The 26,754-nt window shown below is 45.3% G+C and overlaps 1 protein-coding gene across 1 annotated transcript in view; it reads right to left on the bottom strand.

The window, feature by feature from the left end:
- LOC147727569 (E3 ISG15--protein ligase HERC5-like) overlaps positions 1 to 26,754 on the bottom strand; it is a 479,269-nt gene that overhangs the window by 393,066 nt on the left and 59,449 nt on the right. Inside the window, exons 4-5 of the mRNA XM_086963137.1 lie at positions 14,561 to 14,782; positions 11,498 to 11,589 (exon numbers count right to left, since the gene is read on the bottom strand). Of these exons, the coding sequence (XP_086819263.1) occupies positions 11,498 to 11,589; positions 14,561 to 14,782 (314 nt within the window). The remainder of the gene's footprint in view (positions 1 to 11,497; positions 11,590 to 14,560; positions 14,783 to 26,754) is intronic.

Raw genomic sequence — 26,754 nt, 5'->3', positions numbered from 1 at the left:
GGAGGTGCTGACAGACACCACCAAACTTTATGGAAAGTGAGGGAGGGATGCGGAAAAAAGGCAAGGCAAAGTCCAAAAGCAGCGGGTGACAAAGCAAGCCTGCCTTGTCCTTGGTAAGGCCAGGTATATTTTATTAAATGCTGGCTCTGTTGCAGGGCCTCACTGGTTGTTGCCAGGATGGCGGGGGAAAAGTCCCTTTTCATTTTGGATCAACCCCTGAACTGTCATACATTTTCAGGAAAGATAACTTTTGTATAACAGAGCACTACTTGCCCGAAAGTTGTTTTTCACTCCTAATATTAGTGAACCTCAGAGGTTTTTAAGAACATATTTGTTTTACTTTTAGGAAAAGTACATTCCTCACAGTGTACACCAATTTTCACTGGTCTAGCATGTAAGTGACAGCTATACATCCAATCAGTGTTGTTTTCCTTGTTTTGATTTGGGAACTCATTTTTCTACTTTGCAATGACATTAGAAGGAAATGAAATGACTCTCTATCTGAAAATGTTTAATGCAAATTGGGTAAGAACAGCAAACGTATTAGTAATTCAAAAGGAAAATGCTACTTGCCTAATATGCATCTGTTCTTGGCATATAGAGCTGTAGAGTCATATGCTATACATAGGTCACCATCTAGTGTTGGGTTTCGATGTTTGCACTTTGTTTTTTTTTAAGAAGTCTTTCTAGTCACAAGGAAGGTGACTCCTCCTTTCGGTGATAGTGCGCATGGGCATCGACTCCATTGTTAGATTGTTTTCCCACAGAAGTTGATAATGGAGATAATAGGAGTAGTAAAAGGAGATGTTCATGAATGCATGTATCTAAGTAAGATATTATTGCAACAGGTATAGGTACCCGGGGAGGTGGGTGGGCGCATATGACACTACAATCTATATGTCAAGAACAGATGCATATTGGGCAAGTAGCCTTTTCCGTTCGAGGCATATGAGCTGTAGATCATATGCTATGCATAGACTATATAGCAGTTATCTCCCAAAGTGGTGGCTAACCTGTCTCTATTGCAGTGGTCTGAAATAGTGAACATAAAACTGCCTGGCCCACTCTAGCTTGTTGACTTGCTGACAAATCTACACAATAGTGCTTTGTTAATGTGTGAGATGTAGACCATGTTGCAGCTTTGCATATGTCATCTATGGGTATATTTCCTAACAATGCCATAGAAGCCCCTAGTTTGCATGTGGAGTGTGCACTAGGGGGGACTTTTACTGTTTGTTTCGCTTTTGCATCGCAGATTTGAATGCACTTGACTTTTCACCTTGAAATTCCTGATTCTGATATGGGATTGCCTTTGTGTTGGGGAGCAAAAGCAACAAAAAGTTGATTTGTGTTACAGAAAGGTTTTGTCCCTTCTATGTAATACAGCATTGCTCTCTTTACATCTAATGTGTGTAGAGCACCCTCCGCTACTGATTCTGTTTGAGGGAAGAACACTGGTAATGCAACAGATTTGTTGATGTGAAAAGCAGAAATGACCTTAGGAAGCAATTTTGGATTAGTCCGAAGAACTACTTTATTTTGGTGCATTTGCAAAAAAGGATCTTCGATAGTTAATGCCTGAAGCTCATTTACTCATCTGAGTGATGTGATAGCCACCAGGAAAGCAGTTTTCCATGTGAGAAATTGCAGTTCACATTTGTGTAATGGGTCAAAGGGTGGACCTATTAGTCTGGTGAGGACAATGTTGAGATTCCATACCGGAGCAGGTGGACGTCTCGGGGAAATTATTCTTGTGAGTTCTTACATAAACGCTTTAATGACAGGTACTCTAAAATGAGATAGATGTTTTCTATTTTGTAGGTATGCAGCTATTGCAGCTAAATGTAAACGTATGGATGTGTATGCTAAATTGGGAACGTTGTAGATGTAACAAATAGCATATAATGTTTTGGAAAGAAGCATCAAGCGGGTTGATGTGGTTGTTGTTACAATAAATCACAAACCACTTCCACTTTGCTGCATAGCAGGCTCTTGTGGTAGGGTGTCTAGCTTCTTTGATGTTATTCATACAGTCTGGTGGTAAACTCTAAGACTTCAGCTGCCAGATCACCTGATTGAGTTGACTGGGGCCTGGGTGTCTTATGTCTCCATGGCTCTGTGTGAGGAGATTGGGTGTAAGACGTAGCTATTGATGAGGAACTATCAAGAGTTTTAATAGGGTTGTGGACAATGGTTGACGTGCCCATGTGGGAGCAACTAGGATTAGTGTCAGGGACGCTTGTTTGAGTTTTCGAACCACTAATGGAATGAGTGGGAGAGGCGGAAAAGCGTACGCAAATATCCCTGACCAGTTCATCTATAGTGCTTTGCTTTTGGACAATGGGTGTGGATACCTGGACGTGAAGTTTGGGCATTTACGTTTATGTGCGTGGCGAACAGGTCTATGTCTGGAAAGCCCCACATTTGAAAGAATGGGAGGAGAACCTGAGGATGTAGTTCCCATTCATGGACTTGCTGTGTCTGATGACTTAGTCAAGTCAAGTCAAGTCAGAGAATTTGTATAGCGCACTACATACCCAGAGGGTCTCAAGGCGCTTAGACAGGGGAGGAGGATTACTTGTCAAATATCCACGTTTTAAGTTGCTTTCTGAATGTTAGGTGGTTCTGGGTAAGGCGAAGGTAAGCGGGGAGTGAGTTCCATGTTTTAGCAGCCAGGTCTGAGAAGGATCTGCCTCCCATGGTGGTCTTGTTGATGCGAGGTACAGTGGCGAGGGCTTGGTTGGAAGAACGTAGTTGGCGGGAGGGGGTGTAGAAGGACAGTCGTGAGTTGAGGCATTCTGGTCCGATGTCGTAGAGTGATTTGTGTGCGTGGGTTAGCAGTCGGAAGGTGATTCTCTTATTGACGGGTAGCCAGTGGAGGTCTTTAAGGTGACCAGAGATGTGTTCGTTGCGTGGGATGTCTAATATGATCCTGGCTGAGGCGTTTTGGATTCGTTGGAGTTTCTTCTGGAGTTTAGCGGTAGTGCCTGCGTAGAGGGTGTTTCCGTAGTCCAGTCGGCTCGTGACCAGAGCATGGGTGACTGTTTTCCTTGTTTCAGTGGGGATCCAGCGAAATGTTTTTCTGAGCATGCGAAGAATGTTGAAGCAGGAAGAGGATACGGCGCTGACTTGTCTGTTCATTGAGAGTGAAGAATCCAGGATGACGCCTAGGTTCCGTGCGTGGTCTGTCGGGATGGGTGCTTTTCCAAGGGCTTCCGGCCACCAGGAGTCGTCCCATGCAGAGGGGGATGTCCCTAAGATGAGGACTTCTGTTTTGTCTGAGTTCAGTTTCAGACGGCTTTGTTTCATCCATTCGGCAACTTCTTTCATTCCTTCGTGTAGGTTAGTTTTGGCGGTGCTGGGGTCATTGGTGAGAGAAAGGATTAGTTGAGTGTCATCGGCGTAGGAGATGATGTTGAGGTTGTGTTGGCGGGCGATGGCCGCGAGGGGACTCATGTATACGTTGAAGAGGGTGGGGCTGAGTGAGGATCCTTGTGGTACGCCACAGATGACTTCAGTGGCCTCGGACTTGAATGGTGGGAGGCGGACTCTCTGGGTTCTTCCGGAGAGGAACGAGGTGATCCATTCAAGTGCTTTTCCTTGGATTCCGATGTTATTGAGGCGTTGTAAAAGGGTGCTGTGGCAGACTGTGTCGAATGCTGCAGAGAGGTCGAGGAGGATGAGGGCGACTGTGTCTCCATTGTCCAGTAGAGTTCGAATGTCGTCTGTTGCTGCGATGAGGGCGGTCTCAGTGCTGTGTTTTGCTCGGAAGCCGGATTGTGAGGAGTCTAGGGATTCGTTGGCTTCGAGGAAGGCGGCGAGTTGGTTGTTGACAGCTTTCTCGATGACTTTGGCTGGGAATGGAAGGAGCGAGATGGGACGGTAATTTTTGAGTTCGGTGGGGTCCGCTGTGGGTTTTTTCAGAAGGGCCGTGAGTTCAGCGTGTTTCCAGTCTTCCGGGAAGGTGGCGGAGTTGAGGGAGCAGTTGATGACGTCACGGAGGTGCGGTGCTATGACGGAGTCTGCTTTGTTGAAGATGTGGTGAGGACATGGGTCTGTGGGGGATCCTGAGTGGATGGAATTCATCAGGCGGATTGTGTCCTCAGTGGAGACTGGGTTCCAGATGTTAAGGGTGTTCACGGGGGGAGAATGTTCAGCAAATGGTCGGGTGGGTTGATCTCCGGGTTGGTTGTCGAAGCTGTTGTGGATGTCTGCAATCTTGTTGTGGAAGAATGAGGCTAGGGAGTCGCAGAGGGCTTGAGAGGGGGTGATGTCGTTGGAGTTGGCTGAGGGATTGGTAAATTCCTTGACGATGTTGAAAAGTTCCTTGCTGTTGTGGGCGTTGTTGTCAAGTCGATCCTTGAATGCTGTTTTCTTGGCCTTTCGTATTAGTTGGTGGTGAGTGCGGGTGGCGTTTTTGAAGGCGTCCTTGGTGCTACTGGTTGGGTCTTTTTTCCAGGCCTTTTCAAGGGAGCGGCAGAGTTTCTTGGACTTCTTAAGATCATCGTTGAACCATGAGGCCTTTTTGCTGCCAGGTTTGCTTTGACGTTTTTTCAGTGGTGCTAAGGTGTCGGCGGTGTTGGATAACCATAGGGTGAGGTTGGCGGCGGCTTCGTTTGCGTTAGAAGAGTGGGCTGGGGTGTTTAGAAGGAGCGATACGGAGATCTGGTCCGTGGTGATTTTGTTCCAGTTTCTTTGCAGAGTTGGTTGGAGGTGGTTGATGGGTTTCGGCTTGTTGTAGGTGAAGTGGACGCAGCTGTGGTCAGTCCAGAGGAGACCCGTAGTGTGGCTGAAGGAGACATGATTGCTGGAGGTGAAGATGGGGTCGAGTGTGTGACCTGCGATGTGGGTGGGGGAAGTGACTAGTTGTTTAAGTCCGAGGTTGGCGAGGTTGTCCAGCAGGGTGGTGGAGTTGCGGTCGTTGGTCTTTTCAAGGTGAAAGTTGAGGTCTCCCAGAAGGATGTAGTCTTTGGAGGGGAGCGCGTGTGGAGTGATGAAGTCCGTGATGTCTTCACTGAATTTTGCGCGGGGTCCTGGTGGTCTGTAGAGGAGGGTGCCTCTAAGAGTGGTCTTGGGGTCGATGTGGATCTGGAAGTGAAGATGTTCGGAGTTGGCGAGGTTGGCGTCAGAGCTGGTTGAGATGCGGATGGATTTCTTATGGACAATAGCGATTCCTCCTCCTGTATGGTCGGTGCGGTCCTTGCGTGTGATCTTATATTCTTCTGGGATGGCAATGGTGATGTCTGGGGCGGAGGAAGCGTTCATCCAAGTTTCTGTTAGGAAGGCGACGTCTGGAGAGATGGTGTCTAGTAGATTCCATAGGTCGATGGCGTGCCTGTGGACCGACCGGGTGTTGAGCAGGATGCATTGTAGGTGGTTGGGGTCGGGAATCAGAGGAGTGAGCGTAGCGGAGTTGGTGACGGTGCCGATGAATTTGCAGGAAATGCAGGAGAAGGGTCCATGGGTGTGTCCAGGAGCGGCTTGGACGCAGGTGGGGGCGCGACCGGGGTTAAGGGCTAGGAGGGTGGCGGCATCGTAGGTAATGCGGGAGGGCTGGGCAGCGCGAGGGGCAGGGGGTCTGGCGCTGGGCGCGGTCCAGGCGCGGACGGGCGTAGACGGGCTTACCTTTGGAGCACCTTCGGCGTGGCCGTAGCGCGTGGACGCTGCGCGTGGGGGCATTTGGCCATAAATGGATGGTGGGGGGGGCGGAGCGTGGGAGGGGCAGCTGGGAGGCGGTCTCGGGGAGGCGTGTCAGGGGAAAGGACAACACACAAGATGGTGGTGGAGCCAAAATACGAAACTGATCTAACTATCCCAGCAAGCACAGCCAGATTAGCGCTAACACTATAATCAATCTGCGGTCACAGAGCGCTCACAATACTGCACAGTTACAACTCGCTGCAAGCTCAATGCTAACAAAATGCTCAGCGCGCAGTTCCTAACGCTACAATACCACTCTCGAGATGATTAATGCCGAAGAGTCATGCTTCCAAATTAGTTTCAGCTGAGGGCTCTGGTCGCTGCAATTAGCTCGAGTCAGGGAGCGTGAGGGGGGAGCGGCCGTTCAGGACGAGGTCCAGGCGGTCACAATCTGCCTTGGGAGGACGGGAACCCTCTGTTCGTGGGTGGGAGGGGCAGCTGGGAGGCGGTCTCGGGGAGGCGTGTCAGGGGAAAGGACAACACACAAGATGGTGGTGGAGCCAAAATACGAAACTGATCTAACTATCCCAGCAAGCACAGCCAGATTAGCGCTAACACTATAATCAATCTGCGGTCACAGAGCGCTCACAATACTGCACAGTTACAACTCGCTGCAAGCTCAATGCTAACAAAATGCTCAGCGCGCAGTTCCTAACGCTACAATACCACTCTCGAGATGATTAATGCCGAAGAGTCACGCTTCCAAATTAGTTTCAGCTGAGGGCTCTGGTCGCTGCAATTAGCTCGAGTCAGGGAGCGTGAGGGGGGGGCGGCCGTTCAGGACGAGGTCTGCCATCTGATTGTCTACTCCTGGGAGATGTTCTGCTAGGAGATTGAACTTGTGATGAATGGCCCACCTCCAGATGTTCTGGGCTAGGTGGGACAGTTAGAGCGAGTGCGTTCCCCCGTTTTTGTATGTAACACATAGCTGTCATGTTGTCGGTATGAACCAGGACAGTTTTTCCCCCCAGCTGGGTTTGAAAAGCTTTGAGGGCTAGAAATATGGCCATGAGCTCTAAATGGTTGATGTGGACCAACTTTTGTTGGTTACTCCACAGTCCTTGTACTGTGTGTTGCTGAAGATGAGCACCCCAGCCAGTTAGAGACATGTCTGCTGTCAGTACTGTCTGTGGAACCGGGTCTATGAAGGGCCGTCCTTTTGACAGATTTTGTGTGTTCCACCACTGCAGAGAGCGATGAGTACGGCCGCTTACCAACACTAGATCGGTTAATAGACAATGGGACTAGTTCCACTGACTAGCTAAGCATTCCTGAAGCGGACGCATGTGGAGCCTGGCATACTGGACGATCATGACGCAAGATGCCATCATCCTCAGCAGTTGCATGTAACCTCGAGCTTGAAGAGATTGATTGGGTTGAAACTGAAGGATCAAAGCCTGAATGTTGCGAATTCTGGCTGCGTTGGGAAACGCCAGAGCCTTTTGAGTAACCAAAGTGGCTCCAAGGTAGTTCTAAATATTGGCTGGCTGAGGATGTGACTTTGGCAGATTGACTGTGAACCCTAGTCTATGTAGTAACTTGATGGTTATGGAAGTGTATTTGAGACACTGTTGGTACGTGCTCGCTTTGATGAGCCAGTCGTCTAATTATGGGAAAACATGGATGCTTTGTGTCCTGAGATGAGCATCTACTACAGTCATACATTTTGTGAAGACTCTGGGGGCTGTGGTGACTCCGGATGGGAGTACCTTGAACTGGTAATGTTGGCCCACTAGCACAAATCTGAGAAACTAGAGGTGAGCAGGGTGGATTGGAATATGAAAGTAGATGTCTTTTAAGTATATAGTGGACAGAAGGTCAACTTTTTTGCAAAAGAGGTAGTACCTGTTGAAGTGTTACCATGTGAAAATGGTCTGACTGTATGTAAAAATTGAGTTCTCTAAGATCTAAGATTGTTTTAGAGACCTGTTCTTTTTTGGTGGTAGGAAGTAAAAAGAATAAACGCCCGACCCTTGGTGTTGTAGTGGTACGGGCTCTATAGCTCTTTTTAAAAGTAGAGACTACTTGTTTGAGGAGGTGTAGATGACCCGGTGAGAGTTTGTGTGACTTTGGGGAATGTTTGGAGGAGTGTGGATGAATTCCAGGCAGTAACCAGAACGGATGAATTGTAGAACCCATTTGTCTGTTGTTAGTGACTGCCAAGCTGGTGGACAGTCCTACCCCGACAGGTGTTAAGTGGTCAGGGGAATTATGGGTAAGTCACTGTTTTGTATTGGAGGGGGAGGTGCGTGTGCTAGAACCTCTACCTCTACCTCTGCATTTGCCGTTGTTTCTTCTGTAACCGCCTCTAAAGTAGTTTTTGGAGCCAGAGGGTTGGTAATTGCCCTTGTATGTGGATGCAGTTTCTGTTGAAGTATTTTTGGACCCTGCTCGTTAGAAGGAGCCCGAACGGAACCACAGCCTTGTGTGTACTGAAGAGCTCCCATTGATTTGACCACTTCAGTGCCCTTCTTCATCTTTTCTAGTAAAGAATCTATCACTGGGCCAAAGAGTTGTTGTTTATCTAAGGGTGTGTTTAATATGGAGGTCTGAACTTCAGGTTTGAACCCTGATATACGTAGCCAGGCATGTCTTCTAAAAAGGATACTAGTATTTACTGCTCTGGCAGATATGTCAGCAGCATCTAGGGAACATCTGATTTGATTGTTTGAAATACGTTTTCCCTCCCGTACTAAGTATTGTGCTTTAGATTTATGCTCTTGGGGTAGAAATTGGATGAGTTGTTCCATTTCATCCCAATGCGCATGATCGTATCTGGCTAATAGCGCTTGTGTGTTCGATATGCGCCAGAAGTTTGCTGCTTGTGAGGCCACCCTTTTCCCTGATGCATCGAGAAGCTTTGAATCTTAATCTGGGGGTGGAGTATCCCCTGTAGCTTGGGAGTTTGCCTTCTTACGTGCATTTGAAACTACCAAGGAGGCTAATGGTAATTGTCCCCTTATGTACACTGGGTCAGATGGTGCTGGCTTATACTTTTAATCCACTCTAGGGGTAAGGATACATCCGCTGACAGGATTGTTAAATATGTCGTCTACATGTCTGATCATCCCCTTCAGCATGGGTAATGTATGTATTGCCTTTTGCGTACTATAAAGTGTTTCAAAAAGGAAATACTCTTTGAGGGATTCTTTGTGGAGCTGCACCCCATGGTAATTGGCAGCCCTGCCTAGTAATTCAATATAGCCTAAACTGTCATCTGGTGGAGAGGGCCTGGTAGGGTATAAGTCAGGATCGTTGTCTGTGTTGTTAGCGTCCCATTCATCTATAGGTCCTGGCTGGTTATCATCACTACCATCCCCATAATCCTGATTGTCAGGTGTATGTAGTGGTGAGTGCTCAGGTGAAGTTGGCACAGGTAGAGACTGAGGAGAGGGTGCTGATGGAAGAGGAGGAGGGGAAGGGTTAGTTGCAATATTCCTCTTCTTCAAAGGAATGTGATATTCCTCTTCAGTATCAGTCCTTCTTTTTAGAGTCACTTTGGTGGTGTTGCATCCAGTTTTAGGGTGAATGTTCAACACTTTCTGTTTCGGGTCCGGTTTATTGAGTGGATCGTTTTCGGTGCCAATGGCTTAGAGGTTGGTGTCTTCAGATCCGATAGGGTTTTGGTGCAGAGTGGTGATGTTTAGAGCCAGACTTGGGCTTCGATCCCGAAGGCTTTGGCTCAGTGCTCGACTTTGAGTGGGGCTTTTTGGAGCCGGATGGCTTTTTAGTAGGCTTCGTTGCCGAGCCGGAAGGCGGGCGTCGGAAGTGTGATCTCGGTTCCACCGGGGCCCGATGGTGCGGGTTGGTCCAGAGCCTTCTTTTTAGGTTGACTTGGGAGTTTGGGTGAGGTAGGGACTGTACTTACAGTACGTTCTCCATGCAGAACATCTTCATTCTGATTGGAGCCGACCTCGGAAATGTAGATTGGATCCTTTTCTTTCTCGGCCCTGATAGCGTCGCCGGCTGCTTCATCCGATTACGGTCCGAAGAGGTCCGGAATGGAGCCTGTGTGCTGGCTCTGCATGTGATGGTCACGAAGCGTCTTTTTGGAGCGGAAAGCTTGCCACACGTCGCAGTCCTGCTTACTGTGTTCTGGTGACAAACACAGGTTGCACAACTCGTGTGAGTCGGTGCGTGGATATTTTGCATAGCACTGAGGGTAGAATTTAAAGGGAGTTCTTTTCATCGTCTGCAAGTCTAATTGAGAGGGTCAGGCCCAATGGCCTACCACGAGCTCTACGATCGAAAGAGGGGTTTCTGAAATAAACACGATACGCGAGGAATGGAATACACGGTCGGAAACAATACCGTTGACGGTGAGTATACTACGCACTGAGGGAAACCGAAGGATCGATGTCGAACCGGAGTGCAGTGAGTAACATCCGAACCTGATGGCGGAAAAAACAATCTAACTATGGAGTCGATGCCCATGCGCACTATCAATGAAAGGAGGTGTCACCTACCTCGTGACTGGAAAGACTTCTTCAAAGAAAAATAAAGTGCAAACATCAGGACCCAACACTAGATGGCGATCTATGCATAGCATATGATGTACAGCTCATATGCATTGAACATGGGTTTTCACAAGTAGTATTGTTGAGCCCCTAACTAATGAGGCACATTCTATTATTTACATGTAGGCAAGATTATGGCCTGGTGATATTTACCACATCACTGTCAACTCTTTCCATCATCTTCACAGTCAGATAATATTGGCAGGTTCGCTCCCAAAACAGTATGGGTTGGCTTGTGTTAGAAATTAGCCATTCAAGGGTCAGTAAATTCTTATTTCATTTTGTCTTGATTCTGATGCTGCCAATGGCATGAAAATATTGGGATCACGTAATGTCAAAAATACCCCCAATTTATCACAGTGCTGTTCAAATTCCTAAAATATGGGGCTGCACTCCAAGAAGATCTGTATTTTATGATCAAGAGTAGGTCCGTCTAAACAAGTACTCCTGCAGAATAAATACAGCTTTAACTTTGGGTCTATCTTTCCTACAACTAAATTTACATGCTGAAATAAACCATTTTGCTCATTGCACACGCCTACCTGTGTATTAGTTCAAAGTGCCAGCTTTTTACCTCATTTGTGACTCTGGTGCCTATTACCATGATGACAATTAGAGGATTTGCTCAGTACTTACATATTCTCTCTAGGCTTTCTATCCAGTTTGCAGTCTATATTTCCTCAAAGATCAAGGGATAGTTTTAAAATTTCCACATACAAATTTCTGAAGTGGGACCGTAATTCACCCTAAAAATGTAACCTCCTCGGGTCAGATTTACTATTAAATGTCCTTTCAAAAGACATGCATTGACATGTTTCTTAATGGAGTCCCTGTAAACAAATACCTTACAACCCACTATTTTTGCCCTCTGGGCTTGTTTTTAGGTGTCAAGATATTGTTACTTTGAGGAGAAAAGAGATATAATTTTCACAGACACATTCTGTAGAATACGGAACTAGATTAAGGATAGTGGTGCTTCTTTGTGAGGGATTTAGACACTGCAGGAGACAAGAAACACTAAATTAAACGCAGTGAGGAAATTAATTAGATCCATGGCCTCCCAAATAACTTAATTCTAATTTATATGCAAATATATCCCCTTATCTAACCCCTAAAGGCTCACTTACATTGGTGTTGAGATGTTAATTAATTAATTAATAAGCTTTTCAACACAGCAAATAGATAGGCTGCTTCCACTTTAAAAGCCACTATACAATATGCAGACTCAAGATATGCACTATATGTTTTGTCATGAAAACAATTTTGAGAAATACACAAACCTTTGACAAAACAGCAGTGTGCTCAGCACCACAAGCGACAAATTCCACTCCTTTGTTCCACAGCGCTTTAACCAGAGTTGGTAAATATTGTGCTACAAAACAGAGAACATTGAAAAAGGTTGACTATTTAAATGACACACTGGATTTCAAAGTAACAATATCTCACTGGATTTCAGAGTGACAATATCTAAATCCCCACATTAGCATCATCTCACAATTTAAATATTAAAGCAACAAATAATCAAGCTTATTTGTCATGACTTATTTTCAAAGTTTGAGAAATTTGATTTAATAGCAGCTAAAACCTGAGTTGCAGTTTATTAGCAATCATTTCTACATCATTAACCAATAATTAATGGTAAGATAACTAAGCCCCCCATTACGAGTGGCCTGAGAAATGGACCAGAATTTCCCCATGCCTGCGGTTACTGATACAGCAATTGCTGGTAACTTGAGCAACAGGGATAATCTGGGACATTACAAGCCTGACACTGAGGGTTCTCTATGAAATGAAGAACTGCTGTGGGAATCTACAATTCCGGGTCCAAGTCCCCTGATAATTCTTCATTTTGGCCTGGACTTTCATCCAAATATTTTGGATGTTTTGAGCAGCTGAAAGCCCCAGCTGAGTCTAAACATATCCACAGTGGTAATGTGGAACTTATTATTCTGATAGGGCTAATAGCGGCAAGTACCACCCCATCAGAATAAAGTGGCCACTTGTAATGAGGGTATGGGTGTCCATAACTAAGGGGCCAATTTAGATCTTGGCAGAGAGAGAAATCCATCGCAATGGCGACTAAGTTCCTTCCCCACCAACACAGTAGTGCACGCCCCATTTTAATGTGGGCGGATCATAGGTTTGGGTATAGTTGTGACTACTCTGTCACCGCCATTGCTAAACTTTTCCGAAAGACCCGACAGATTAAGGGCCGTTGGAGAATTGGCTGTATGGCCACATGCCCACTTAGGATGGATGGACAAACAGATGTTTTTTACTGTCCATCACCACCAGGCAAACCTTGGCGGCAAGGGTCAGTCGAAGACAAAAAATGCCCCCATCAGCATAGGAGATGACTCCCATGGTGAGGGGGACATTAGCTTTTTCATTTTCAAAAAGAACATTTCGTCTGTGCTTTTCTTTTGAAAATAAATAAGAAAACAGATTGGTGGAAGACTGCGTCATGTTGACAGAGCCCTGCAACAAACTGAGAAAAGCACTGACAGGATGGCAGTTCCAATACTTTAAAAATATCCGCCAGCTTGGCAGTAATTACTAAATCCGACGGGCAGCATCTCTCTGAGTGGGATGGAGTAATTTACTCCATTGCCTGACGGAGAAATTGCCCTTCCACCAATATATATAAATCAACCCCTCAGGGGATGATTATGATTTTGGCAGTCCATCACGATGACGGTGAGGCGATCGCTGCACCGGCAGTCCGACTGCCATAGTATGACTTTGGTGGTAGGACTGCTGCTACCCCCAGGTATCCACAATCCCTAGAGGTCTTGCAGCAGTCTGTGATCACCATATGCTGGTGGTGCAGCTGCTGCACCACCAAGCATATTATGAAATTCCTCACTGCCCTCCTTTTCATGGTGGTGAGCCCACCATGAAACTGGTGGTAGTGATGAAACTAAGGGGGCCCAATAAAGCCTCCTAGCGCCTCGGTGCACAGGGGTGCATGCAGGGGGGCACATGGTGCCCCCCTCTGTCTGCACCCACAGTTCCTGCATGCCGATGACTTTACATTCCATGCTGTGCTGGAACGCGCTGTGGCAGTCTCTTATGAGCCTTTGGAAGGCAGTGCCCTAGGCCAGCCGATGCAGGATTGCCTGCCCGATTACTACTTGTAATCCGTCGGCTGGTCGGCAGTGGAGCGTGCGGTGTGGGAGCGGGGCATTGGGGTGCTGTCCTACTTCCACACCGTTAAACTCATAATCAGACCCAAAGTCATTTACAAAACTTAAAAATTAGATAAAGATCCTTTTGAGACTGGGCCTCACAATGGAAGTGCAATATCACCCAAAATTAGAGGAAACAAACCCCTCCGAGCCTAACCCAGTGGAAGCGGGGTATGGACAGATGCTGCATCCTGGAAAGTCCCATTTATTAATCCAGGGGTAGACCCCACAAACATGTAAGCGTTTGGGGGAGCTAGCAGTATAACCAAGAAGGAACCCCAGAGGGAATCTCATGCCTTACACTTGATTGAGGATGAGAAGACAACTGATATGTGTTTATAATTTAACCCCTCCCATGCTCGTGACGGAACCGTTCCGTCACGAGCCTCGGGCTGTGCTGGTGACGGAACGGTTCCGTCACGGCCCGCTCGCCGCGCTTGCGCCGCGCGAATTCCGCGCCTGCGCTGGACGTTTTGAAGAGCGGGCGGGGCCGTGACGGAACCGTTCCGTCACAAGCACAGCTCACCCGCGGGCCGTGACGGAGCGGTTCCGTCACGAGCACGGGACCGCCGCGTGGCCCCGCCTCCCTCTTAGCGCTGCGGCGGAATAGCCGCTGCAGCGAAGGGGTTAATGTGTAAATTAAAAAAGGATAGAGATGGGAAAACTGGGGCATCCAATGTCTTTACTTTGTAACATGAACTTTAGTCTTCCATTTTCTGATGGCTATGGTTTATAAGTAGTGTTAAATGTTATGACGGTAAAAGGAAAAGAAAATAAAGACACTTATTTTAAAAAATACGGTCCTCAAACCTATTGAGAGGTCATGCAAACCTCCATGCTCTTTGCATACTACAAGACATGCTCATGGATGGTTGCTTTAGGACACTATTTGGTTCTTATCTGTAGTCATCACAGGTTTTGATTTTAATCATTAAACAGTTGCAAAACTCTACCGGTAAGAAAATTATGTTTTAAAATTGAAACCGGTAAGCACTGATTTAAATTGTACTCGCTCTGCTTTAGCTCAAGTGGGACAGAGGTTCTGTATTTCAGTTCCTGCACAGCTCAATGTTTATCTAGAATTGATGTGATAATGATACTGAATACTGCTAAATTCCTTATCAGAAATATACGTTTCTGCCTAATTTTACTTACTTTCCATATGGCCAAGTCCCAATTGTCCAGCAGTATTATTTCCCCAGGAATACACGGTGCCTGTTAGAGAAAGGGCAATGCTATGCGCACTTCCTGCAGTGATCTGGGCCAAGGGGCTGCCCATTAAGTGTTCCACAAGCTGCGGTGTGCTCTGGCGCGACGGTTGAAATCTAAGCCCCAGTTGGCCATGAGTGTTCAATCCCCATGTAAAAAGCTCTCCACCTTAAAAGAACAAACAAACACAGTTCATGCGTAAAGGGAAGATGCTTTAATAATGGGAAAGTAACAGTACGTGTACTGGAAATTTCCTTTCTGATACATACTATTATTGGGTGACTAACTCCCAAAATGCAATTTTTTAAAGTACTGTAATCCACTTCCTATTTTTTTTTTTTAGATATTGTCATTGGCACGACAGGCACACTCATCTTCATAGTTTACAATTGTCTGGGGTTCTATGGTATATTGTGGTACATTAGTATATGTCCCAAATATATGCCAATCAAATACCATAGCTTGGCTACGTCGGTAACCATGCTGGGTTTATAGAATTCTTTGTGCCTCCTGCTTTGCGAGAAACTTGCACAAAATATGTCTCACTACAGTTCTTAACCATCAATCCAATGCAGTTGCACATAACCTTACTCTCCAACACCCCAGAGCTCTACGACATACTAACACTGGCATGCATCTCTTTACAAAAATCTGTAAATCAAGACACCATAAAATATATTAATAGAAATAATAGTTATATTGATCAATCATCAAGCTTTATTTTGAATAAATTACCCCTACTTGATGGGGGACTGGTGCATGTTAACTTCAGAAAAGGGAGCCAGAGACACTTTATTTATTGTTCGTTCACCCTACAACTCAGGACACCGATCCCTCAATGCTTTCTTACCTACTTTTGGAGCAATGACAGGGAATAATCTCCTATTTTCCTGCAGTCCCAAAGATTAAGCAGTTTCTCCCTATATTAGAATATCATTTAACAAATAAGAAAACTGGAGGGGCACCCTGATTGTCATATATACATGAAAGATGGCAAATGTCAGCCACAAAGAGCAGAAAAGTGTAATTGGTAATATTGGTAATTCTTCATTGTAGCTGGTATTTAATGCAGAGCTCAAAAGCAAGGCGACACTTCTTCACTTATATAAAGGTTGAGACAGTGCTTATCATAAGGTCTTCCAGAAGACAGATTCCAAAATGAATCCTGCATAAGAAAAAGAGGGCAACATTTGGGGGGCAAAACTTATCAGAATAGGCAATTACTAGAGTTCTCAGCCTTAGGGTGGTCTTCCACCAAACTTTTTGCCTTCACCCCTCCTATTTTTGCAGAAATCATTTTTATTGTCATTACGACTCTGTGCATTTACCACTGCTAACCAGTGCTAAAGTGCTTGTGATCACCCCCTAAAACATGGTAAAATTGATTGACACCTGATTGGCATATTTCATTTACTTATAAGTCCCTAGTAAAGGGCTATAACCTATACCTAGAGCCGGTAAATTAAATGCTATGAGTAGGACTACTGCAAAAACAACAATTGATGGACAGAATGCAGAACAATGCCATACATTTACCCCAGTACAGAGATCTGGGCCTAAATCCATCGTTTTTTTGCACTCCACACCACCCCAGTTCAGACATGGCCATATGCAAATCAGCCTTGACCCTGTGCCTCATGGGAACAGTCCAGCCCGAACTGCCAAGCCATGTCTTCCCGTGACCGGAATCAAGCATCCTAGGACCGGTTTCTGGCTATCAGCTGTCATCAGCCAGGATAGCTTGACTCCAGTGGTGTGGAGAGCACGGGACTCACGTCTGAGCATACCCGTTCCACTCAGGGTGACAGATGCAAAAACAACAATTGATGGCTAGAATGCAGAACAATGTCATACATTCACCCCAGTACAGAGATCTGGGCCTAAATCCATTGTTTTTTTGCACTCCACACCATCCCAGTTCAGACATGGCCATATGCAAATCAGCCTTGACCCTGTGCCTCATGGGAACAGTCCAGCCCGAACTGCCAAGCCATGTCTTCCCTGGACAGGAATCAAGCCTCCTAGGACCGGTTTCTGTCTATCAGCCGTCATCAGCCAGAATAGCTTGACTCCAATGGTGTGGAGAGAACGGGACTCACGTCTGAGCATATCCGTTCCACTCAGGGTGACAGATGCAAAAACAACAATTGATGGACAGAATGCAGAACAATGTCATACATTCACCCCGGTACAGAGATCTGGGCCTAAATCCATCGTTTTTTTGCATTCCACACCACCCCAGTTCAGACATGTCCATATGCAAATCAGCCTTGACCCTGTGCCTCATGTGAACAGTCCAGCCCGAACTGCCAAGCCATGTCTTCCCTAGACCGTAATCAAGTATCCTGGGACCGGTTTCTGGCCATCAGCCGTCATCAGCCAGGATAGCTTGACTCCAGTAGTGTGGAGAGCATGGGAATTACGTCTGAGAATACCCGTTCCACTCAGGGTGACAGATGCAAAAACAACAATTGATGAATACAGCACTTATTGTGCCACCCGCTTAAGTAGCCCTGTAAATCATGTCTCAGGCCTGTCATTGCAGCCTGCTAGCAGTTTGAAACTGCCAATTTGACTTGGTAAAATAACCCCTTTGCCAAGCCTAAAACTCAGTTTTGAATTCATATGTCACCTCTTAGGGAGGCTCTAAACAGCCCTCTAGGGCAGGGTGCATTGTATTTAAAAAGTTGGACACCTAGTTTCAAGTTTTACATATCCCGGTAGTGAAAAAACCCTAAATACGACTTTCACTACTATGAGGTGTATCTCTCCCACGTTTGTTTACAAGCTAACGTTTGAGTGGAAGCAGGTAGAAAACTCATGTTTGGTGTCTGAGAAATTGCAATTTAATTTAATCCACTTTAATGTTAAAGACACATTTTAAATCTTAATTTTGAAAATGCTACTTTTAGAACATTGACATTTTCCTGCCCTATATGGTGCCTTCAGCCTGTTCCTGGATCACATGACTAGGTGTGAGTGGCAGTAAGTCTTTGTATATATTTCCTAGACAGCCACACAATAGAGGGATTAGTTGTGCCAGTATGGGCTGTCTCAGGCAGGATGGGGTGGGCAGAGCTGGGCACAGCCTCACTTGCAATTCAATAGGTTGTTCCCTGCTCTCACACAAAGGGTTTCAAACTAGTCTATTGTGCCGGTAGTCCGTTTGGAGCCAGTACAGGGAGGCAGGAAATTCTAAGCACTTTCAAAAGGGGCACTTTTAGAAGCCTCTCCTACTTAAAGGAAAGCACCAGATATTCAAAAAAAACATTGGCAAAGCCAATAGGTCTTACCTATGAGAGAGATATTGGCTTTGCCAATGTGCTTTAGACATGTTGTACACCAGCGTGGCCACTGTTCAGCATGGATAAACGTTAATGAGGTAAAGGAGAGTGGAGTGGTGTAGAGTGTTGTGCAGTGGTGTTGAGTGTTGTGGAGTGGCTTAGAGTGGAGTGGTGTGGAGTGTCATAGATTGGATTGGCATTGAGTGTCTGGGAGTGTTGTGGAGTGGAGTTGAGTGGAGGGGCACAGAGTGGAGCAGAGTCTTGTCGCAGCATAGAGTGAGTGGAGTGTCATGCATAGAGTAGAGTATAGTGTTGTAGAGTGGAGTAGAGTGTTGTAGAGTGGAGTGCACAGAGTTGAGTTCAGTGAAGTGGCATAGAGTGGAGTGGCGTAGACTGACATAGAAAGGAGTGGTACAGAGTGTCATAGAGTGGAGTGATGTGGCATAGAGTGGAGTGTTGTAAAGTGTCCTAGAATGTTGTGTAGCGTCAGACGGTCATAGACTGGAGGTTGTAGAGTGGAGGGTCATAGAGTGGTGTGGAGAGGCGCAGAGTAATGTGGCATGGTATAGAGTGCTGTAGAGTGGAGTAGAGTGGAGTAGAGAAAAGTGTCATAGAGTGGAGTGTTGTGGAGTGTCTCAAAGTGGAGTGGCATAGAGTGGAGTAGAATGGCATAGAGTGGAGTAGAGTGGCATAGAGTGGAGTGGTTCGAGGGGTGTGGAGGGGAGTAGAGTGGGGGCGTAGCATGAAGTGCCATAGAGTGACACAGAGTGGCATAGAGTGGAGTCTCATAGACTTGAAAGGCGATGAGTGGATTAGAGTGTCATAGATTGGAGTAACGTAGAGTAAAGGGGAATAGAGGGGGAGGGGTGTAAAAAGGTATAGCATAGACTGGAGAAGAGTGTCATAGACTGTAAAGTCTCATAGAGAGAACTGCCGTGGAGTAGATTGCCATAGAGTGGAGTGGAAACGCATAGAGTGGAGTAAAGTGTCATAGAGTAGAGTGGTGTATTGTGGAGCAAAGTGTCATGGAGTGTAGTGGAGTATTGTAGGGTGGAGTGTTGTGTAGTAGAGTGGCGTGCAGTTGAGTGGAGTAGAGTGGTCTAGAGTGAAGTGGCATAGAGTGGAGTAGACTGTCATAGAGCGGAGTGGCATAGATTGGAGAAGCATGTTGTGGAGTGGCGTGGAGTGGAGTAGACTGGGGTAGAGTGGCATAGAGAGGAGTAGAGTGGCAGAGAGTGGAGTAGAGTTGTGCGACATTGAGCAGATAGCGTGGAGTGGCGTAGCGTAGAGGGGAGTAGAGTGGCATGGGGTAGAGGGTGTAGTAGCGCACTGTCATTACAGACAACAGATTTTCAATTGAAATGACCATTACATTTGCACAGACATACAGTTTACTGATAAAACTATATAGTGCACAAACAATGTGTGGAAATGGCATCAACTAGTGTATTGATTAGCTTTGATCGTATTAAAATATTTGTTTCCACCACACTTCAGAATTAACAAAAAATGTGCTTCATTTGTGCTTTCGTAACTCTGAAATATTCTTAAATATTTGCACAGCTTATGTAGACTTTTAAATTTTGCTGCGTGCTTGAAAAAATGTATGTTGTACAGCCTTCTTTCAGCACATTCCCCAGTGCCCAGTCATTATCCTATAAATCCTCTCACTTTAAAGTCAGAGAAAGAATACACACCAAGCTCCCTCAGACAACAGAGCCTGACATTTGACCTCTGTTTTTGAATACACAGTAAATATGACAAGATAAGAACAAGATTTAATGACCTGTATACAGAAACTGAGCACTCATGGAAAAATACAGTAAGCAGGCTATGCTCCATGAGAGGGACAAAGACATACTGGACAGCCTAAAACAAATAAAGACAGCAAATAGAAAGCCAGCAGCTGTGAGTTACAAAACACATAGCCAATGGTAAGCAATGGGTGGAATGCATTCCCAGGGAAGTTTCTTGAATATCTCCAAGGTCTTTACAAACTAGGCAGCTGCTGTATCTGGTAGGCTTCAACTTAAATAAGCATCCTTAGACCCACTCTTCAGTTTACTTTTGGACCTGCGGAAGGACTCTCAGAGGACTGTCAGCTGCTGTGGCCTGCTATATACTTTAAGACTGCTTTGCTGCACCTCAAAGGTCTGCCCTGGTGCTTGAGTCCTGCATATCACCTTGAACCGAGGACTTCCAGAGTGACTTCAAGGGCTAGTCGGCTGGCCTCCTGATCAGGGCCTCATGGAAAGAAAAGGCTCCAACCATCTTGACCCACACCAGGACCCAGTCTGAGGCAGTCCTGACCATCCAATTGGTGCCTCTCCAGTCCTGGACCCTTGGAAGCGGTGCAAAAGTGTCCAGATAGCCCAAGTCTAAAACCTGGGACTTGGAAAAATGTCATCCAAAAAATGCTCTGAGAACTGAGAAAAGAACGGAACCAACCTGCCAGTGGCATAGCTAGAGCTTCTGGCGCCCAGGGCTATCCCTCAGATTGCAGCCCATGGCCAATAGCGGGAAGGGGAGGGGGGGCTGCGGAAACAAGGACGTATTCGCTCCGGAGCCCGCAATGAAGTCAACCGTGTAGCTTGGCTCTATCGCGCCAAAAACCTCAAGCTTGTTATTGATTATATAGAAGTTCATTTCACACAAGGCCTAGTGACTTAAAGAAATCGCACACTGCTTTTGTGTTCTGACATTCTTGGCATGCTTTACGTCATAACGTTAGACATACTCCATTATTCCATCCCGTTACCATGTATTTTTAACCTTATTCCTCATCACCACATTCAGTACCTTCCAGCCTGTGTTGTGACCCCTAGCTATGTGTGTGCCCATCCATTTCTGGTGCTTGTCAGTAGCGCAGGTCATAATGAAGTTGTCTGCTCCCTAAGTGCAGAACCAGTTTTGAAATGCATGCTAGCACCCAGGACATTATGAAACTGTCTGCACCCTAAGTGCAGCACTTGTTTTGCAATGCACACTAGTGCGCAGGACATTATAGAAAAGGTCTGCAGATGTAGACCTTTTTTCTTCCTTTTAAGATGGAGAAAACTTGCAGAATTGGATATGTTATTACTGAGTTTGCATGTTATGATACCGGTCTGTATTGTAAATTCCATCCCTGTTATCTCCCTACAGAGGTAACGGGGAACTCAGAATAAGGTCCTTAGTGGTTTAAGGATTTGGAGAAGTTGGGTACTTTAGCAGAAGCCCAACTTGATTATAGGCACAGTCGGCAGGTCTAAATGCCAGGCACATGTATTTATATAGCGCAAATCACTGACCGAGGTCGGTATCTAAGCGCTTGCTTAGGGAACCCGTCCTGGTATTCCCCTGTGAGATAACCCCGGCAGGGTATCCACAAGGTGAAAGCCAGGCATCCCGCCGCGAGGGGCCGTTGTGGAGAATAAGCAAGCTATTGCCCAGAGTCGCAGAGTGTGAACCCGTGAGTCGAGAAGGCACCGGAGCGAGAATTATCGAGTCTGTGGTATTTTTTAGCCCAAGACCCTCCGAGGCGGGGAATTAAACCCTGGTCCAGGGCCGATCTCAGCTTCCGGGTCTGCCGCCTCTAACCCCTGAGCCACCCTTCTCCACAAGAGGCTTTGCCCTTTTGATATGTGTGAGGGATACATCCTGCCTATATGAAGGTGTCTGAGGGATACTTCCTGCTTATATGTAGAGGGTGTCCAATGTGCATACAATAGGGGCCTGCCTACATACTGTGCACATTTGACAGTGCACAATGTACATATTGTGCATGCTGAGAGAATTGCTACTCATAATCCAGTGTAACTACAGCTATCGCCTATATATACACACACACAGAGACCTCATGTGCATGTGGTGGCACTGCTGGTCACTGACCAAACGTTTAGCCGATAGGTTGCCTACCAACAGTCTGGAACCCTAAATATAAACGTTTTGAGTGATTGTGCTGCAAAGGATGGACACTCGCAGATTTCTTTTTTTAAGATGTGAAATGAAAAATGCACTCTGTTTTCACAATATTTGTACTTGTGCATGTAAGTTTGTTCCTTGCATAATTGTGTTTCATATCAAAGTCAAAACTTTATTATTTAGCTACTAAGAACCATTGCGAATAGCGCATCTTGATAAAAAGGGAAAGAAAGGCAGGGATTCAACGTGCATTTTACAGCACCACTGCAATAGAAAGCTATACAATTGATAGTATAAACATTAAACCAATAAAAGTTCTCAGCAATGAATTTGTTATACTGGTAAATGTAAGTGTGGGTGTACTTGTAAAGCGCACTGCGACTCCATGGAGTATCCTGGCGCTGAAGACCGCTGGGGAACCCGTCCTGGTTTTCCCTGTGAGATGGTCCCTTTCTGGGTATCTCCAAGGTGAAACCAAGCTTCCCCGGCGTCTGTGGGGGACCATTGTAGAGATGAGGCAAGCTGAATGCCAAGAGTTGCCGAGTGTGTTCCCTGGTTAGAGTAGGCACCGAGGCGAGAATTATCAAGTCTGTTTTGACCCTGGTCCACAACCCTGCCGCGTCGGGAATTGAACCCTTGTCCCAGGCAGTTCTCTGCTTACAGGTCTGCTGCCTCTAACCAGTGAGCCACACCAATCCACTAGTGATAGACTAGTCTGTCTTTGCTTTCAAAGGGGTGCTGTTGTCTTTAATTGAGAAAGCTGCTGTTTTTCAATTTTCACACATTTGGCTTATCTTCCCAATGCCACTGAGGTCCGGCCACAAAAGTTAAAAGCTAGATGCGCGAACGCATGTGCGTGTACCCTCGGCCAAAAAGACTAGTTTGAGCAAAAGTCTCCTTTGGTTTTTCATATCTTTTCAGCTAATTCTTTTCATATATCTTTTTGAAACGTGTGCATTTTATCACTAACTAGTTCATGTTTGACTCGGGCTGTACATGTTCATTATTAAAAGGTTTTAATTAGAACAAAATAATTTATGATTTTGTGCACTTCCAATTTGTCTACCACACAGCATCAATTAGGTATATACCATTTCAAATTAAAGCGATGCACAGGTTATGTCTAACATCAAAAACAGGGTTTAACAAATACAACCTCTTTCCACAAGTAACCAGATGTTTCATAACCTGATCTTTCTCAACCATCTTACCTACCTCACTTACAGGACAAGTTTGATGTATACATTTGGAAAAGTAAAAAGCTATTTAATTCCCAAGACCCACCTTTCAGCTGCCTGGTCATAAAAGAGCCATGGCAGCATGTGCTGGGAGCATCCTAAGAGAAGACATCAAAGAGTCATGACAATACCAGTGTCCCTATAAAAGATGCTAAACGTGTATCTCGCACATCTGTACACATAAAGGAAGTGCAGAACCTTCTGAGCTGACTTTCTTTGGGAGGATACTGTGCCATGGTTGCCCAGTGTCTTAATAATTGACAATACAATTTGTGGTACCTAACTCTTAATTCTCTAATTCACTGTCAGTTCACAGCTTTGCCTTCTCTGGAGCTGCCAGTAAACAACAGTAAGTCTCAAAGAGATATTACTTTCTATTGCCACTTCGTGCTTCACAGACAGATGACCCTATTTGCCCAGAGTGTGCGCAGCTGAAGCCAGTTTTTTTATCAACAATGAGAGGATCAGAAGAAAAATATAAAAAATGAAGCACCCGAACACAGACAACATTGAGTCCTTGAAACATAAGGGCTCATATTTTCCCTCTGCATAAAAGAGGAGCCGCAGTGAAAATCTTAGCGAGTAGTACATTTTTGGGCTTCTTGAAACACAACTATCTCATCAAAACGAAAATACAATAAAGATGCATTTTCTGCCACAAACAGGTTTAGGTTTACGTATATAATAGCCAAAAACCAAACATGTTTAAAAGAAAATCATTGCCAAATAAAACGATGCATGTTGCTTTTAAATGCTGGACATTAAACTCCTCAATTGGGATCAATCCATTGCGTCGCGAATGAACGCAAGCCCAAACATTTTATCCTTGTTGGCATTTTATTCTTCTTTTGATGGTTTTGAAGCTCATAGTTTGTTAAATACACCAGAGCGTGGTTAGTGAAAATTAGGAGCACTTCTATAAGGAACATTGGCACTTAAACCTTCAAGACAAGTACCGCCTAAGGGAATAGCAGAGCTAGAAAAGAACCAAAGCTAATGATCCTAATTGCAAAAAGTCCAGGTCAGGCAGGGCATTAAAGTCATCAACGCTGCTTAGGACTCAACTTCCGCCCTCTGATATACTAACTGAATACTAAAATAAATCCGAAGGCAAATTCAGAAGTGGTGCAGAGAAAAGGAAAACTGCAGTTGATAACACAAAGGTACAAAGGTACAAAGGTAGTTTATTATGATGATTATTTAAAATCTTACAACATTTTGAACTAAAAAAAGAATTTAAAAGTTCAATTCCAGTTTAAAATCATATAAAATGACATTACATAGTCTTTACAACCCATTAAGTATTTGTAATAGCTACATCTCTGAGTTTCTTTTTAGCTAACAGTAGGAACTTTACAAAGGCGGAGTTTAAAATGATATCATTTGAGATCATACATTTCATCATGGCCTGCCTACATCACCGTATGCCGCGTGACTAGAGATGAGCTTTTAGCAATGATTTTCTCTCTTGGAGGAGTTCGGGGCAAATACACAAAAGATGTTGAATGTCTTCCTCACCCCTATTGCACAGTCTGCATTTCGTTTGGGTTATTTGAAATTCCCATGGGGGAAGATGACAAAGCCCTGGCATGGATCCGAATCTCGCATTGAGGAGGACCTGCTTGTTTTTTTTGCGTCCACTGAGTTATTAGATATTGTTGTGTCTCCTGCTTATTGTAACCATTTAGCACCATCCAAGCGTGTTTCCTCGTTGTAAGGGTAGCTTTATCCTTTACTGTGGATAAGTGTGCTGCGGTTTTGTTAATGATTTTCTTGAATGATGTCTTGGTTATATTCGTTTCCCATATAGTCGTAATCCCAAACTCGTTAATCGAATCCCTAAGATATAGAGCTGCAGAGGAGGTAGTATCCTTCTTTATTTCTCTCCATAAGAGCAGCGATATCTCATTTTGCTGGTCGCTTTTTATTTGATTCCAGACTTTTATAAAATGGCCTTGCCTTGCATATTGTTGATTGGTTAAACCAAACTCCAACCTTACTTGCGCCAGGGAAGCATTCACTGGGAGGTGAAATAAAACTCGGTATATTTTGGTTGATAACACAAAATGCGTGTCAGTGCTGGGCAGTACACCAGACAACTCCCAGGCCATTGCTTCCCATCACTATAGGTAAATCACTTAAAAGAAGGGATATCTACACCTCCAACTCCCGTTTGGTTCTTAAAATATACATATTAAAATGGAAACACTCATATGTAAAAATGCACACATAAGGGACGATGGGTTCTAAATAGTTTTCCAGAAAAAGTATCAGATAAAATGACCTGTCATCTGTCGGAAGCACGGACACAGATAGGGACACGCAGCTGTGCCTCGCGTCAGTGGAAGAGGCTGTTAGGACCCAGAGGCTGGTGCTCTGCTTACCACCTTGGAAACCATGTACCGACCGACAGCACTAGTAGCAAAGACATCACTACGTGCGTGCTGGCTGGCATTATCAAAAAGTACCTCACTGAAGCACCCTCACTCCAAGACGGTGACAATGGTGTGACACAGAAGTCATTACCAGTACCTGCACTCTCCAGACTCGAGCGCCTGGTGGTGGCGCATGCATACGTTACTGCAGCGCTTTCTGCGCAGGGGTGGCTGGCCAAAAATGATTCCCAGAGCCATCATTGGTAGCGCTTTCGCGTGCTACAAGATTGATGGCTCTGCGACCACACCACGCACATACGCGGCAGCCGTGCGGCACTGATGACCCATGGCGGCGGCCTTAATAATTTATTTGCGGACGCCGCCCCGAAAATAGTGCCACCTGGGACAGACCGTCCCCCAACCCCCCCCCCCCCCAGCTATGCCGGTGCAACCTGCTTGTTGATTCACCCAAGGTGCATCACCAGTTGGCCCGACTTTGCGGCAGCTCCTGCTATGTTCTTCTCCGCAGCGGGAAATCCTGTTCAGTGGCTTCCAGAGTGGGTATACGGCCTCGTGGAGCCCTTGTCGGCTACCGACTGCAGCTTTGGCCTCCTGGAGATTTTTTACTTTAAAAAAAGAGACTAAGTCCTAACGAAGAATTCTTCACAGCGACTTCAGCCAGCGACTCCCTGCAGACGATGCCTCCTCCACCTCTGATACTGCCTATTGCCTTGCCCTGGCAACTTTTCCTTCTCAGACATTTTGCCATGAAATTTCTTCTAAGTCCAAAGATAATCAGAGATCGGGCCCAATCGACATCTTGCATCCGACCTGCGCTCCATCGCGATTGACCTTAACTTTTGACTTTGCCCCAGTCCAGTGCGGCTAAATAACTGTGGTTGACGCTTTGATCTTTTAGGCGCTAAATTGTACTTTAAACTTTAGAAATTAATAACTACGGTTCTACTGACAGAATTTTGTAATTTTGCTGTTGAACAATTTATTAAAATGTACTCTATTTTTGTAAATTGTTGTGGGGTTTTTCTTGTGTTGCGTTTACACACCAGAAATAACAGGAGTGAAGTGTCCTCCAAGTCAGGAATTTCAGGGATATCCATGTCACTCTGAATCTACTGTGTTTTATGTATGTTAAGAAAAAGTATTTGTGATGAATAAATGTTGTAATCTCTGTGTCTGTTATGTTTATCAATGTGTTTTGATACTTTTAAATAACATTGGAGGCAAGGCAATTATGAGATGTGCTTTATTGGGTTTTCATTGTGTATGTGCATTTTTTTAAAATAGTTTTCTCTTGAACTACAGAAATAACTGGGAAGACA

This window comes from Lissotriton vulgaris, chromosome 3_1, assembly GCF_964263255.1.
Source record: "Lissotriton vulgaris chromosome 3_1, aLisVul1.2, whole genome shotgun sequence".
Classification (NCBI taxonomy): Eukaryota; Metazoa; Chordata; class Amphibia; order Caudata; family Salamandridae; genus Lissotriton; species Lissotriton vulgaris.
This window is presented reverse-complemented; position numbering and strand designations above follow the sequence as displayed.